The sequence below is a fragment of the Pleurodeles waltl genome, chromosome 7 (assembly GCF_031143425.1).
Source record: "Pleurodeles waltl isolate 20211129_DDA chromosome 7, aPleWal1.hap1.20221129, whole genome shotgun sequence".
NCBI lineage: Eukaryota > Metazoa > Chordata > Amphibia > Caudata > Salamandridae > Pleurodeles > Pleurodeles waltl.
In genome coordinates this window covers 1,060,062,116-1,060,079,102 of record NC_090446.1, presented here as the reverse complement: position 1 = coordinate 1,060,079,102, position 16,987 = coordinate 1,060,062,116, and the positions used below count along the sequence as shown (strand labels likewise).

Genomic DNA, 16,987 nt, shown 5'->3' with positions numbered 1-16,987 from the left:
GACATGTCAGTGATAACAAGTGTGCTCAATCAATCGCTTACACAAGTTTAAACTCTTGATGCGGTCTTGTATCTCCTAATAATAAAGCACATTTATCTACTACTACTCAAAGCTGTGTTACAAAAATAAACTTGTGCTTAAAGTACATTTTTTTTTCACCATGTCATCTCCCAGGTTTGGAAAATGTGGAATATATATATATATATATATATATATATATATATATATATATATATATATATATATATATATATATAATATGTTTTTAAAATGCACCCCCTTGTGTTCTTTAGAGCGAAAAAAGAACTGAGCATATGGACGCTACACTTAAAGGGCTCAAACTGCCTGCTAATTTGGAGTGACTTGCCAGGTTCCCTTTCAGCATAAATTTTCCTTAGCTGTGCTTATGTTCCTGTGTTTTTTTTTTTGGGGGGGGGGAAAGGAACAGTCCTGTTTAATGCCAACTGTGAATGTTTACTTATTTGTAAACGTTTTAGGAAAGACCTTTCTCTAGAGAATTGTTCCCTGTTCCTCAAATGCATGGGGATACGCTCTCGTCATATAATGAAGAAATGCATAATGTAGCTCTAAGACGACAAATAACGTTTCATTCCTCTTGGATTCCGAGATGTAAGTGTGGCCTTTCTGAAATAACATCTGTCTGTCACATGTATTCTCAATTGGCAGTACCAATGTCTTTTTAAAACTGGTCTACAGTAATGATATCTTTGTGTTTTTTTTTATTTTTATGGGAAGGGAAGTGGAGAATTGCTGTGCTATTTCTGTGCGGGCACAAGCTTTGAGTACACCTATATAGAGATCTGGTGTGAGGACGTGGGGGGGTTTCTAGGTATCCAAGTGATGTCTTGTAGATGTTGCTGATTCCTGCTCTGCAAGGTCAGCAGGTTAGTTACTGGGTTGTGTAGTATTTGAATCTTTTAATTTTATGGTAGTAGGTGGTGTAAGTGATGAGAAGTCCTCCTGAAGATGTAGTGGAGGGTGGGAAACTCTTATTGAAAATAACTTTTGCTGAACTGTTTAGCTTTCTTTGGAATACTGTGTGATTTCATCACTCTGTAATGTAAATGTGTTTGTTTCTGTTTGCAGGTGTTCTCATGTGGTCACTGCCATGGCCTTTAAACCCTTTTCTGATCGAGAGTAAACAGTTTAATGAGGATGTGAGGGATGTCTCAAAACATATCATTTCACTTGGAATGTTCACAGATGCAAATTCAAAACATAAAGTTATTTCTGGAAATATGGTATGTACTGATGTGTAATTCAATTTTATTTGAATTCGGTAAAAAATATATATATTTTTTTCTTCAATTTTTTTTTGATACTGTGAAATTTGAAAATACATGCCTAACCCAAATGGTACATCAATAACTATGTGTGCCTTACAAATTAATTCAATTGTGCTTAACAAAGCGACCTAAGGATAGTTTCATAAGATTATTCTGTAAAATAATGTGCATTCAGTTCATCAGTTAATCTTTTTCAGGGAGCATCCACAATGTACACTCCAACTTTATGAATGTGTACCAGTGTACCCATTGCTAGTATGAACTTGTTAAGACATGAGGTGTAAGATGCATTCATAGGTTCTACACTGGTCTCAAACCAAAAACGAAGAGAAAAGACACTGAATATAGCAAAACTAGATGATTCATTATCAAAATAAGATGATTAATTATAACTGAGAATGATGAGGAACTTTATATTTAAACTCTGAAATCTAAACACCCTTTCCACGTTTTATCAAAATGTTTTTTTGTTGAGGGTCTCTCCATAAAAGGTGGTTTTTCACTCGTTGCACTTGACTAGCATAGTTTTTATTAAGAAAAAATGAAATTAAGCGGTAAATAATATGTTAACTATTTGTGTATAGTTAATTGTTCATATAATTACCATAGTATTTCTGTGTTGTCTAGTTTGCCTCACTTTGGGGCACTTCACTGATTCAGTGCTATAAAAAAATATTTAAAAAAAGGCAAAGGATTATTTAAGATATCTTAAAGTGTGTCCAGACTGATGTAAATCAGTAGTGGGAATGGATGAATATTCCTAATAGTACAAAATAGCAGAGATTCCAAAATTATGGTGACACTTTTTTGTGATGTATTCTGCGGACTGGGTTAAAAATTGTGAAGGAAAGTAGGCCCTTGCCATCCTAGTGTGGCATTCACCATTATCTGATCCTCCCACCTAGCACTGTGGAGCTTCCTTTTGCGTTGTCTGGGATTTGTATGTCATAGAAATGCCACAAGTGTTGATGGATTTCAGGCAGACTGTAGGAGTGGTTAGAGGTGTGTTTTTTGGTCAAATGGCATGTTTGGTTTGGGATGAGTGAAGTGTTGTCTGTTACACCTTGACCATCAAGGATATGCTTTGACTATTTCTTCGTGTTTCAGTCTCAGTCCTGATTTATAATGTGTGAGTGCACACACTTTACACCAGTGTCCTTGATGCTGCAGGCCAGAGCAGGGCGGAGGAGGATGGGAAGATGGAGGCTCAGAGACCTGATTCTCTGACATTCCAGCAAAAGAACAGATTGTGGACTCTATAAAACATTATCTGCAGGGGAATTACAAGGGAGGGATAATGCCTAGAATATTTTGGAATTCATTCAATGTAATGGTTAGAGGGCATCTGATCTCACTAGCGGCCAAAACCAAAAAAGGCTGGAAGAAAACTAGTGTAGATCCAGAAGGGCATCTCAGGGGACTAGTTAGGGTATATTGGAGAAGTGAGGCAAAGCTGACATTGCGTCAGTGGTTTGCGGTCACAGCTGTGAGCTATAGACATGGAAAAGGTTGATTACAGTTCGATCTATTACGAAGCTGGAAGGCTTGTAACTGGTACACTAAGGGCTAAGGTGGCCAGACAGGGTATCCTCTATTAAGACTAAGATGGCACAAGGGTCCACAACGATGTTGACATACGGTAGGCATTACTAAGCAGACCTATATGTTGCTGAGGCAGTGGCAGAAGGTGAGATCATGGATTACCTGGAGCGGGCACATGTCGCACACCTCACAGGAGCTCAGGCAGCTCTGTTAGATAAAACTATTGCTTTGGAAGAAGTGATCAGTGGCACTTCTTGTCTTAAAATCAATAAAGCCCAGATGGGTTCACATCCCTGTTTTTAGATGTCCTTCTGTCCATTGATAGCGCATATGCTAGTCCGCCTATTTATCTCCTTTGGGACAAGTCACCCATTCCAGCAACTGTGAGAGAATTGCCAATGGTGGTTCTTCCCAAGCCGGGGAAAGATCTGTTTGTCTGTCCCTCCCTTCGACCAGTACAACACTTGAGTTTAGACTTGACATTTGCCATACTTATTTTATGTGTCAGGCTGATCCCGCATACACAAACCCTCCTTGACCCTGGGCCAGGCTGGACATTTTAGATAAGATAGGAGGTCATGGAAGGAGACTCTACTACTGTCAGTTGACACAGTAAAAACTCTTGATGGAGGATATTGTCGATACCTCCAGAGGTTACTAGATGCCTGTGGCTTAGTGCCTAGGGTTTGCACATGGGTGCTCAATAGCCTATAGGATACCAGTCGGCAGAGTGATTGTTAAAGGTGAGACATCTGGGTAGTTCCCAATAGAAAGTGGCCCTAGGCAGGGGTGCTCATGTCCCTGCTCCTGTTTGCGCTTTGTATGGAGCCAGGGGCAAATAGGAATCAGAGCATAAGTTTTATTTATACATATAGATGATGAATTGTTCACCTTGACACAACTGAACAGGTCACAACCATCCTTGCTAGTTGAAATGAATAACTTTGGAAAAATCTCAGGACTTAAAATTAATTTAGAAAAATCCCATATCGTCAGTCTTTCCAGCTCAGTTGCAAATAAATGAGAAATACAAGAAAGGTTCCCTCTTGCATTGACACATAAGTACATTACAAACCTGGGGAATAAATATCTATAGCATAGTGTGGAAAAAAAATAGCTCAGGCAAACTATGGGTATTTACTGCATACTCTAAAGGCAAATTTGCGTTCTAGAGGGTTGCCCTGGATGGGGTTCATTGCAGCCATCAAGATATTGCTTCCAATTTTCCTTTATTTAGCACCAATCCTCCCATGCTGAATTACTTTGTGTGAGAATGGGGGTGTGGGTGGAGAGGAGGCTAGAACTGCCATTAACACTATGGTGGTCATAAGAGTTGTTGCGTAAGTTCTCATTATCCTAATGAGGCTACTGGATTTGGGCTGCAGAATCGCAAAGATTGTGGGGTACTAAGTACAATTCCACACCATGTGATGCCTGTCGGCCTAATCTGGGTTTTCCGGCTAACTAGCAGTGCCTCATCTGTTTAAAAACTATTGAATGGCTTGCATAAGTCTTCCATTCACCACCGCTAAGAAAGACCTCTTTCATGCCACTGAAGTAAGAAAAGGGAAGCTCCCACACCTCGTGTGTATATATAAACCTCTCACCCTTTCATACCTGCCTACTGGAGTATGTTTCAAGCAGGATGTGAATTGAAATGTTGAAATTGGCCAATACATGGGGTTATAAATATGCCTTTCAGCAGATGGTATTTCAGCCACAGTAAAAGGCAACTTTTGTAATTTCTCGGTTTAGCATGACATAAGTTGCTTCCTTCTCCGCCATTATTCGTTGCTGTTGCATTAAATTAAATGTTAAAAATATGTCCCTTGCGCTAACGTGTTGCCAGGGAATGCAACCTGCTTTCAGTGTTTGTAGTGTCCAGCCTAACTGCATAATGGATCTTAGCTGACTCTGTCCATGGTGTAATGATGATATGTCACTCTGTACTATATCTTTTTCAGAGGATACAATGTTATTTAAAGTGTACATCTGATCGGAAAAGGTGTTAATACCATTATCTACAACGGCTAATGCCTTCTGTAAGTTTTCCTGATCAATTTGCCTTAACCCGCAGTCGCTTCTTGTTGGGAAACTTTCAAAATCTCATTATATACTGCATATAAGAAGCATTTTCTGCATTGTCTTCTGGGTCCTAACAGGAAATCCTGCAAATCTGTATCATTAGACAGGAGACTGAGGTGTTCTACAACAGCATCTAGTGAGGAACGTTTCAGCCATTGCTGGCATAATTTCCCTACACTGTATGTTGTCGCTATACCCAAGTGTTCTGAGGACGCATAGCAGGAGTCTGGCCTATCTGTTAGAAAAGCTCCAGTGGAGTTTACAAAACGTGAATGGCACCCATTGGTGTCTACAGGCCCCCAATAACTACCCACCAGGACGTGAAAGTGATGTGTTAAATGTTCCATTCTGGACCCACTCATCGAGGTGATCTTCAGATGCATTTATATACTTTTGCCATTTGTAAAAAAAAAAAAAAAAAAAAAAAAAAAGGCAGGAATAATGGGTGCATTCAGTTCCTTAATTTTTGCAATTCCTAAACAACTAGTCTGTATTAGGCGTACTCTAAATAAAGCTTCCTTTCCACTTTTCCAGTCTATTGACTTCAACCAGTATTCATAACCTTCCGTAGCCAACCAGGAAACAAAGGAATCAGAATAAATTAATTGTCTGTCAATAAAATATGTTGACTTTCCATCACAGGCAATTTGAAATACTATGACTCACCATGTTTAACATTGTGCCCTGAGAAATATGCACATTTTTCAGTATACGTTTTGGAACTCCCCACTGGTGGAATCGGACAGTGTTCCCACTGCGTATAATTAAAAATTGTCTTTGGGGTACTTGCTCTGTGAATGAAATGATGTCCATAATAATTATAACAACAAATCTCCATAATTTTCTTTGGCTTGATACACATCTTCATTTTCAAATACTGTAAATCAGACAACATAGAATCAACTGTTTTCACTTCCCAATCTTCAGAATCTACTCGGGGTGTAATTACATCGTTCATGGAAACTTTGAATACATATGTGTAGGAAAGTACCCTCTTTCTTGGCATGGTTACCCCCATTTTCTGCCTGTTGTCAGTGTGTTTGACTGGTCACTGGGATCCTGCTAACCAGGGACCCCAGTGATGTATGGTCTCTCCCTTCTAACTTGGTAACTTGTAGCATTTTCACCCCACATTTGGCATACTGGTTTCCCATGTAAGTCCCTAGGATATGTTACACAGGTACCCAAGGCATTGGGGTACCAGGGGCTCCCCATGGGCTGCAGCATGTATTATGCCACCCATGGGTAGCCCATGCAAAGTATTCTGCTGGCCTGCCATTGCAGCCTGCTTGAAAAGAGTGCACGCACCCCTTTTCACCTTGGGTCCCTGTACCAGGGCATTGTAAGTCACCCCTATGGCAGGCCCTCCTAGCCCAGAGGGCAGGGTTGCAAGTACCTGTGTGTGAGGGCACCCCTGCACTAGCAGAGGTGTCCCCATGAACTCCTGTGCCATTTTTATGGACTTCGTGAGTGCTGGGGCATAATTTCACACGTGTACTGGACAGAAGTAACTATCTATGTCCAGCTACAGAATGGTAACTCCGAACCTAGGCATGATTGGTATCAACCATGTCTGAATTATACCTCAATACTGTTGCCAGTATTGGTTGTATGATTCCATGCACTCGGGGGGCTCCTTAGAGGACCCCCAGCATTGCTCCTACCAGTCTTCCAGGCAGCCCAAGCTGCTGCCACCCCTCAGACAGGTTTCTGCCTTCATGCTGCTTGAACAGCTCAAACCCAGGAAGGCAGAAGAAAGACTTCCCTTGGCGGGGGAGGGGGTATTCTCCCTCTCCCTCTGGAAATAGATGTTACATGGTTTGGGAGTGGTAGCCTTCTTAAACCACTGGTATGCTTTGAAGGGCACATTTGGTGCCTTCTGTGCATAAACCAGTCTACAACGGTACAGGGACCCTCAGTCCATGCTCTGGCATGAAACTGGACAATGGAAAGGGGAGCGACCACTCCCTGTCCATCACACCCCGGGGGTGGTGCTCAGAGCTCCTCCAGAGGGTCCCTGGGTTCTGCCATCTTGAATCCAAGGTTGGCAGGGAACTCGGGGAGCATCTGATTGGACAGGCTAGGCAGGTGACGTTGGAGACCCTTCCTGATAGGTGGTCTCCTGGTTAGGTGGTCAGTCCCCCTTTCAGGGCGACTTAGGGTCACTCCCTTGGGTGGGTCCTCCGATTCAATGCGCAGTACTCCTCTGCAACGTTTACTTCGACTTCTGCCCACTGGACCCACCACTGAACTTCACAGGAACCTGCGATCTGTAGCCACAGTGACAACTCTGCTCTGCAACTTTGATTCTCATGCTGCTTCCAGCAACTGCAACATTTCCCCGCCTGTGCGTCCTTTGAGGGCGGCAAGTCTTCAGACTGCACTAAGAAGCAAGAAGAAATCTCCCTTGGAGTGAAGGAGTCACTCCACTGCACCCGCAGGCATCTACTGCAGCGACGACTGGCTGCGTGGATCTCCTCTCGTCCTGAGCTGCGTTGATCCTACATCACGGGTGGTGGTCCTGAGTAGTCCTCTTGGTCCTCTCTGCCAGCTCTCCAATCTTGGTGGAGGTAAGCCCTTGCCTTCCCATGCAGGACAGTACCCCCGTGCACTGCGTCTCTCGCAGCAGTCAAGGCTAGTTTGTATCTCCTTCAAGGGATTTTCAGGCAACATATAGCTCCAGCCCTCAGTACTGCTTCTTGTGACTCACAGCCCTCTGCGTGGTTCTCTTGCAGCGTAGGATCCCCTTTTGTAGTGCTGCGTGGGCTCCTTCTGCGACTTCTGTGTCCATGTCCTGTGGGACTCCTGTGGGTGCTGCCTCTGCGGGCTTTCTCTGTCGCTGAGGGCCCCACCTGACTCCCCCACCCCCTCCAGAAACCTTTCTCTGGTTCCAGGGCTGTAGTGCTGACCTGATCTTCATCACCGTCAACCAACTCCTGCAATTAGAGCTGGGTGGGTAGTAGCTCCTACTCCTCCTGGACTCCACTGTGACTCTTGGACTTGGTCCCCTCTCTCCACAGGGCTTCCTCTCCAGGAATCCACTGCTGGTCTCTTGCTGTCTTGTTTGGGTGTCTTCTTTTCTTTTTCTTCCTTTTGGGTGGTTTGGAGAAATTCCAGTGATTTACTCCTCCTTTCCTGGTCGCTGGAGAGTACTGTTTCTTACCTCTGTGGTTTTCTAAAACTCCCAGCTCCCCTCTACACATTACACTTACCTAGGTTGGGGTCCTGTGTTGGCCTTCCATTTTTTTAGTGTATGATTTGGGCCCCCCCTAGGGTCACTATTGTTTATTTACAATTGAACTGTTTTCTAACCCTTTCTATGCCTCTTACTGTTTGGTAGTGGATATAATTAGTGTATTATTTATCTCCTATAGGAGGGTTGCCCTTCTAGTACTTAGAGGCATTGTGTGACCAAAAATAAAGTGTCTTTATTTTTGTACAAATGAGTGTTTTCTTTCATGTGTGTAAGTTCTGTGGTTTTGCACGAGCTTTGCATTTCTCCTAGATAAGCCTTGGCTGCTCATCCACAGCTACCTCTAGAGAGCCTGGCTTCTAGACACTGCCTACACTTCACTAATAGGGGATACCTGGAACTGGTATAAGGTGCGATTACCTTAGGTACCCACCACACACCATACCAGCTTCCTGTAATATGGAATTTGAATGATCTATGTCGGGCCATAAATATATATATATATATATATATATATCTATCTCTATATATATATATATATATATATATATATATCTATCTCTATATATATATATCTATCTCTATATATATATATATATATCTATCTCTATATATATATATCTATCTCTATATATATATATATATATATATATATATATCTATCTCTATATATATATATATCTCTATATATATATATATCTCTATATATATATATATCTCTATATATATATATATATCTCTATATATATATATATATCTCTATATATATATATATCTCTATATATATATATATCTCTATATATATATCTCTCTATATATATCAAATAATACGTTATACCAAACAATCCCATCAGGAATTAATATGGCAGAAATGTTCACTAGAGACCACTTTGTGCGAAGAAAAATTAGTTTTTATACCTCATCCACCAGTTCACCTATAGAGCATTCAGGAAGGTAATGAGCATGAATAAGAAGGAAGAAAACGATGACCAACCCAACCCAATCCAAAGGACAAAGGCAAGTACAGCCATAGAGATTTCCATGGAAAAATGAAATGGTTAATTTGAAGCCAAATTATCAGCTTACATGCTCTTGACAGTTTTGTTGTAGTAGAGGCAGATGAGCCAGTGAAAGTGTCATTGTCAGCAAAATATCCAGAAACGGTGTGTGCAAAAACTGGGGCCGTGTTTGGAAGAGGAGAACTTGCAGAAAACTCCATTGGTGGTTCGTAATAGACTATGCCATCTGTTTGTGTAGAATTTGAATAAAATTGATTAATATTATTGGTGTTATCTGCAATGTGTATTCTAACATGCTGATGTCCCAGTGTATGTACAACATACACTTGACTGTCTGACTTGCTGTGATGTTCAGACTGCACCAATGCAGCAGTCTGAGTGCCACATGACCACGGCTGTCATGCCACAGTCAGACTGCCAGCACCTCCAGGATTAGTTGTCCCCGTGGTTTTATGGTTGTGGCGGTTCTAATCCACCAGGGCAGCGCTGCAAGCAGCTCTGCCCTGGGGATTACGTCTTCATTCTCCACCAGCGATTTCATGGTGGTAACAAGGCTGGCTGAGAACGGGTGCAGGGGGACCCAGGGAGGGGGCAACATCCACATCAGAAATTCGACGGACGGGCAAAACTGTCCGCCAAACTCTTAATCAGCCCCTTTGTTTATGGACCCTAATGAAGGAGGGCCAGGGATACCTACAGGGACTACTACAGTGCAGTGGATTTGAGGTTTGTTCTGGAGTGGATTAGGAAGGAGAACGAGAAGCATTGGTGCTTCATGGACAAAGCATTAGATGGGAGTCATATTTGGAAGGCAATCTGGCTACCTTCAAATGTGAGACCATGGGCATACGATAGTCGCCAATCGTGAGGATCACCATGGCAGTCTGGTGCTCCATGATTTTCAAAAAATCTCGTCAACCTATTCTTTACCCCTATCACAGACCACTCCCATTTCAACCAAGCAAGGGACCAATACTCTTCATTGCAAAAGGGTGGTGGAGGATGTGAGAGGCTGGGCAATCTGTATGACAGATGCCCCCAAACCCTTTGAATATATATATATATATATATTTTTTACGTTTGGTGTCCTAGAAACCAAGCAGCAGTATTATTGCCAGATTAGGCATTGATCTTGCTGACAGCAGTCAAATAAATGGCAGGATGGATACTCACACCATTCGAGAGATGACTTTAGAGTAAAAATGGAGATAGACATGCATTTGAAACTTACTATTTCCTTAGACTTGAAACAACAGAAATCCGGATATGCCTGAACTGGAATATGAACTAATGGATAAAATTGGAGAGATGTTTTATAAAGCTCAGAGTAGCTCCCCAAGCTCATTAAACTGACCCTGCAATGGTACTACACACCAGCCACAGTACATGAATGGAACAACGCGAGGAATGCTGGGGAGGTGATGCACTGGTGCCCTTCTGTGTCTGCCGTGGATGAAGCTCATAAGGTATTGGACAGAGATTCTTGATGAGAACTCCAATATTCAACATAACGTGCACTGGCAAGTGGAGCAGTTATATCTTTGGTGGTGTGAATAGAATGGCTCACTCAAAGCTGGGCTGCTTAGTTATGCTGCTCGTGTACCTGGCGAAAGTTGATTGTGCTTTGGGGTAAAGAGGAAGCACCTAACTATGGGAGTGGAATATATTGATGATGATTAGAGGAAACAGGTCAATTTGTGGTTCTGTGGAAACTGTGCATGGGGCAAGAATATAGGCTGTAGTGCAGATCAAAGAGCGGACATGTTAACATCCAAGTAGTGGGTGGGGAGAGGGGAGGAGTGGTGTTCATGGCCGATTTTACTGTTATATGCTTAACACCAGATGTGGCAGGCTGTATGTACTATTAGGTCTGTGCACCCAGCCTGCTGGCCTGTGGATGTAGGGGAGTTAAAGTGTAAACGTACTGCTTAAATAAGAGGTCACACATAAACATCTTTCCATCAAATACTGTGTGCTATGTAGTCCTAGAAATGTGCTCTGAAAGTACTGTGTGAGATAGCCAAAACTGAGAAAGCAATGCTGTGCAAATAAGTGTGCGGGCCTGATCAGCACATCTGGGAAGGAAAATGTTGACCTGCTATGCTTGGGATGATGACTCCATCAACTCTCAGTTTAAAAAACAAAAACAAAAAAAAAACATTAAATACTTGTGCTCAGAGGTAGATTGCAGCTCAAAGATTGCAAACCTAGCCCAGCAATCTGCAGTCTGCTTGGGGGCCTGTTGGTTTACCTTCTCTAGCACCTACAAACGCCACCTTCTTCCACCTGGAGGATGAAGCGTTCACATACTGTGCTCTATGGAGGTAAATCTGATGATGTGGCCTAAACATCTGTTTATCTGCATTTAACAGGTTCATTGTCTTGGTGTTGGAGCCTTCTGCAATAACTGTTAGCATTCCAAGCCATATTTATGCAGATGAAAGAGCAACTGGAGCATTCCTTTAATGAATCCTGAATTTTGTTTTGGATAAGATGATTAATCCTGTGAATCAAAATGATGCTTTCATTTGTTAGTGTTCTTGAGTTCCAGTTTGACTGTTTTTTGCTCTTCCTTTTTGGAGGAAAGTGCCTCTTTTGCCATGCCCCCCCCCCCCCCCCAACCACACACTCACGCACACAATTTTTGCCTGGTTTCTGTTGCAATTTAGACAATGTTCACTAGGTCCTTGCTGAACAGGTCCTCAGTGCTAGATCGCTTTCCCTAAAACTTCAGTCATTTTGTATTTTATTTTTTAAATTGGAAAACATTTTAGCTACCACTAGAAGTCCTTAGTAAATGGTATCCCTGGTACCTAGGGCATGTGGTACTAAAGGAAGGCCCCTGCGACTGAGGGCTGCAGCACGAATTGTGCCACCTTCTGGGATCTCCCTCACTAAGGCTGTCGTAGGCTCTGTGTGTCTTGGTGCAGAACTGAAATGAAAACACAACGTGGCACACAGGCTGCATGCAATATATGTAAGTCACCCTTCTAGCAGGTCTTGCAGCCCTAAAGGCAGGGTGCATTATATTGCATGTGGGGGCCTACCTGCATGAGCGGATATTCCTCTGTGTCCAATGCTGTGTTGGCACTCTGCACCCATCTGCTCCTGGGCCGCAGAGTTTTGAATTTGGTGCTGCCTTATGCCCCCCTTACTTACCTCAACACCAGGACCTGGCATTACGCACCTGTAAGCAGCTCTTCAGCGGATACCCTCTGTCTCCATTGGATGTCCAACACTCTGTTGGCACTTTCTGGAGGTTGGTGCTGTCTTCTGTTCCTAGACCTCCCCTTAAACACCCCCCGTGCTTGCCACAACCCCTGGAGACCAACTTCTGACACTGCTTGCACTTACCTAGGAGCACCGAGTCTTCATTAACCCCAGTCTCCTATGGCTAAGATTGGGCACTGACTCGGACTTTGACCTTTTCACCCAGCTGCCCCTGTTCTGCTGTGGCTGCACTCTGTTCTTTGGTTCAAAGCATATAAAAAAGCAACTGTTATTTTTCTAAATTGGTCTCAGATTTATTCTTTGTGTGTCTCATTTATTGCCTCTGTGAGTACAAAAATGCTTACTGCTCGCCCACACTACAACAAAAAGAACACTAGACCTATCTATTTCTGCCTCTGCAAACCTTTAGGGATCCACTGGTCTCTCTGCACAGTGTACTTCATTTTAGTGCACTATATGAAAGCCAGCTGCCCACACTTTTGCTGACTGGAACAACTTTGCCAATGGCAATAGCCTTTGCTGATTTTACCTGGAAATGGATGGTCAGATGTGGGTGATTAGACTGGCTTCGAGTTTATTTCAAGGCCAGGATACTTTCAGCGTTTGTCAACTTCGGTGGTAACGTTTCCTTTGATAGCAAAGTGGGCAAGGACATGATTAGACCAGGTAAGAGGCTAGTACTGAGTGATATTGAGGATTGAAATCTGAGAGGAGAGAGAGAGGTTATTACTGCTTTACACCGTGCAATGGTTAAGTGAACCTAAGATTGTCTTGATGTGTTACCAGCAGCTTTTATGTGCACATTCCAGAATTTCTTTAAAAAAATTTTTGATAAAGAAAATTTATTGATTTTGCATAAAACAATAATGTATACACTTCAACATGATGCCAACGGGCATCAAACAATAATGGTCAAACCCTAGGCCTCCGCCACACACTGTGAAAACATTACGCATGGTCTAGAGCTTAGAAGCCCGCTATGCCCTCCCACTTCCCCCATATTTTACTATGTTTGTGTAAGCAACCTCTGGCCTCATATACAAGTCTCTCCCGCTGCGCACACCAATCCACCCCCCGTCTCCACTTAGTCAGTGTCGGAGCAATTCTGGCCTTCCACTCTGCCATTATGTCTCTCTTGGCCACTAGGCATGCCACCCCTAAGAAGGACCGATCTGCTCTTCGCAGCCCTGTGTCTCCCATGACCCCCAGAAGGAGGGGCAACGGCAACCTCTTTACCTCTACTTGTAAGACCCCAGAGATCTCCTGCACCACCGCTTCCCAATAAGCCACTATGGTCGGGCATGCCCATACCATGTGGAAGAAATCGGCTGTGTGACTCCTGCAGCGGGGGCATTCCGCCGAGGGGCGGAGGCCCGCTTTATGTAATTTGGCGGGTGTGATATATGCGGTATGAAGAAAGTATGTTTGTATTAACCGGAGGCGTGTGGCCATTGTAAGGGAGCGTGGGACCATCAGTGCTTCTGTCCAGTTCATTTCCTCCATGGGTCCCATCCAATCCTCCCACCTCTGACGAAGCTCTCTCAGGGGGCCTCCTGCGGTGGTAATCAGGGTGCGATATATCTGGGAAACCCCTCCCCTGCCCAGGTCTCCCATCAATGCTTTGGCTTCCATGGGGCTGTGCTCGGGTATAGTGTCCCCTGCCTGTAGATGAAGTAGTAGGGCATGGCGTAGCTGAAGATATCGATGGAACTGTGTCTTGTTTAAAGAGTATTGTGTCTGAAGATCTTGAAAGGACCGTATGTGTGACCCTCGCCAGACATCACCCAGCGTGGAGATACCTATGTTGTCCCAGTTCTGAAAGCCTTCCAGACCTGCTACCTGTGCCAACTGCTTCCCCTGCCATAGCGGGGTTTGTTGGGTAAGACGTCTCCACCACCCCGTCCCTTTCTGGGCCGTCTGCCATCCCTGTAGTACCACTTTGGTCACGTCTGGGGTCTCTCGGGGGGGATCGGGCTCCCGTATAGTGCGCCAAAGATCCGTGGGTAGCCCATTGTCTGTAATTCTAGTTGGTATGCAGGGTCTGTCCACCCACCTCCCACCCAGTCGTTGATTATGAGTGCGTGCATCGCTAGATAGTAGTATTGGATGTTAGACATGCCCAAGCCACCCTCATATATGTCCCTCTGGCATGTTTTGAGCGACAGTCGAGTGCGAGTGCCGCTCCAAATGAATTGGCGCGCTAAGGAGTCCATCTCCTTGAACCATCCCATGGGAATGGGAAGTGGAAAGTTCTGCAGGAGGTATAGGAGCCTGGGAAGGATCATCATCTTGTACAGCGCAATTCTGCCAAGTACATTCAGGGGGAGGGCTCTCCAGAGTAGGAGATCGGACTTGATTCTCTTTCATGTGTCCATGTCCTGTGGGACTCCTGTGGGTGCTGCCTCTGCGGGCTTTCTCTGTCGCTGAGGGCCCCACCTGACTCCCCCACCCCCTCCAGAAACCTTTCTCTGGTTCCAGGGCTGTAGTGCTGACCTGATCTTCATCACCGTCAACCAACTCCTGCAATTAGAGCTGGGTGGGTAGTAGCTCCTACTCCTCCTGGACTCCACTGTGACTCTTGGACTTGGTCCCCTCTCTCCACAGGGCTTCCTCTCCAGGAATCCACTGCTGGTCTCTTGCTGTCTTGTTTGGGTGTCTTCTTTTCTTTTTCTTCCTTTTGGGTGGTTTGGAGAAATTCCAGTGATTTACTCCTCCTTTCCTGGTCGCTGGAGAGTACTGTTTCTTACCTCTGTGGTTTTCTAGTACTCCCAGCTCCCCTCTACACATTACACTTACCTAGGTTGGGGTCCTGTGTTGGCGTTCCATTTTTTTAGTGTATGATTTGGGCCCCCCCTAGGGTCACTATTGTTTATTTACAATTGAACTGTTTTCTAACCCTTTCTATGCCTCTTACTGTTTGGTAGTGGATATAATTAGTGTATTATTTATCTCCTATAGGAGGGTTGCCCTTCTAGTACTTAGAGGCATTGTGTGACCAAAAATAAAGTGTCTTTATTTTTGTACAAATGAGTGTTTTCTTTCATGTGTGTAAGTTCTGTAGTTTTGCACGAGCTTTGCATTTCTCCTAGATAAGCCTTGGCTGCTCATCCACAGCTACCTCTAGAGAGCCTGGCTTCTAGACACTGCCTACACTTCACTAATAGGGGATACCTGGAACTGGTATAAGGTGCGATTACCTTAGGTACCTACCACACCAGCTTCCTGTAATATGGAATTTGAATGATCTATGTCGGGCCATAAATTTATATCTATATTCCTACAGTTGTTATAATGGAATATGAATTTTAGGGTCCAAGTAATTTTTCTTTTTTGAATTAGGTGGAGACGCGATCTGGTTCTAAGTTAATATGTTAAAACTGTGAATACTAGTAAGGCTTTAAAATAATGTTATAGAGAAAGTATATATTTAAATTGTATTGTATTGTATTTTGGACAACTTGGATTTTTTGCTTCTTTTTTCAATGTTATGATTCTATTATTTTTCATTATTTGTTGTGTTTTGTTTTGCATTATTCTTTGTCTCGGTCTATTCACTATATATAAATGTATGTGAATATGTAAATATTTTATATTTAATCTTGATCATTATGCTCTTTTGTTGTTGTACATACATATGTAATAAATATCATTTTGTGTATTTCAGTATTTCAGTTATCTTGATTGTTGTTGTTGTTCTACAATTGTAGATAGCAGTGGACATTAGTTGTAGCTCAATCTCTTTTCTTGTACTCAAGACCAATCTACTGTGTCAAAGGCCTTCTCAAAATCCAGTAAGAGTAGTGCCAAGTGCGTATGTGATAGGGTTTTGTGGTGCGCCAGGGCCAGATGTAACTGTCTGATGCAGTGCCTAGTGCTACGGGTAGGCATGAAACCACACTGGTCATGGTGTACCAGCGTGGGCATTACCTCCTTCAGCCTGGAGGCAAGGATCGAGGAGAGCACTTTGATTTCAATGTTTAGGAGTGAGATGGGCCGGTACGCTGAACAGTGTTGTGACGGAGGTTGGGTTTTGGGGATCACCACAAAAGTCGCTTGATCAATCTCAGTAGGGAAGCGGCCTAGATTTTCTGCTTCATCGTACATGTTAAGCAGATGGGGACCCAGGGTATCGCTGCATTTACTATATAACTCCGCTGGAAAGCCGTCAGGGCCTGGGGTTTTGCCTGATGCCAGGTTAGATATTGCACTGCAAATCTCTGCGAGGCTAATGGCCTCCTCCAATCTGTCTCTCGTCTCCGGGGACACCCCAGGAAGGGTAATGTCGTTTAGTAGGGGGGCCTCTCTTTCAATAGCAGGGCGTGGGTGCTTGGCATATAGACAAGTGTAATAGGAGGCGAAACACTGTGCAATTTCCACAGATGTTTTAACAAGAGAGCCCGAGTCCGATAAGATCTCAGGTATAATTCTGTTCGCCATGGGGCGGGTGGCTAGTCAGTGCAGCAGCTTCCCGTTTTTATCCCCCCATCCATAGATTCGGGCTGCTGAGGCTCTCCACATGTGCTTGGCCGACTCCAGCATTATGTGTTTGATATCCTCTCTCACCCTAGTCAGTTGCCTCATAGTAGTGGCCGATGCCAAGTTTACTTGCT

General features: G+C 43.7%; 1 protein-coding gene across 2 annotated transcripts in view; it reads left to right on the top strand.

The window, feature by feature from the left end:
* Positions 1 to 16,987, top strand: part of ATAD5 (ATPase family AAA domain containing 5) — a 260,968-nt gene that overhangs the window by 45,770 nt on the left and 198,211 nt on the right. For both annotated transcript variants that reach the window (XM_069199992.1, XM_069199991.1), the window contains exon 8: positions 1,108 to 1,262. In XM_069199992.1, coding sequence (XP_069056093.1) covers positions 1,108 to 1,262 — 155 coding nt within the window. The remainder of the gene's footprint in view (positions 1 to 1,107; positions 1,263 to 16,987) is intronic.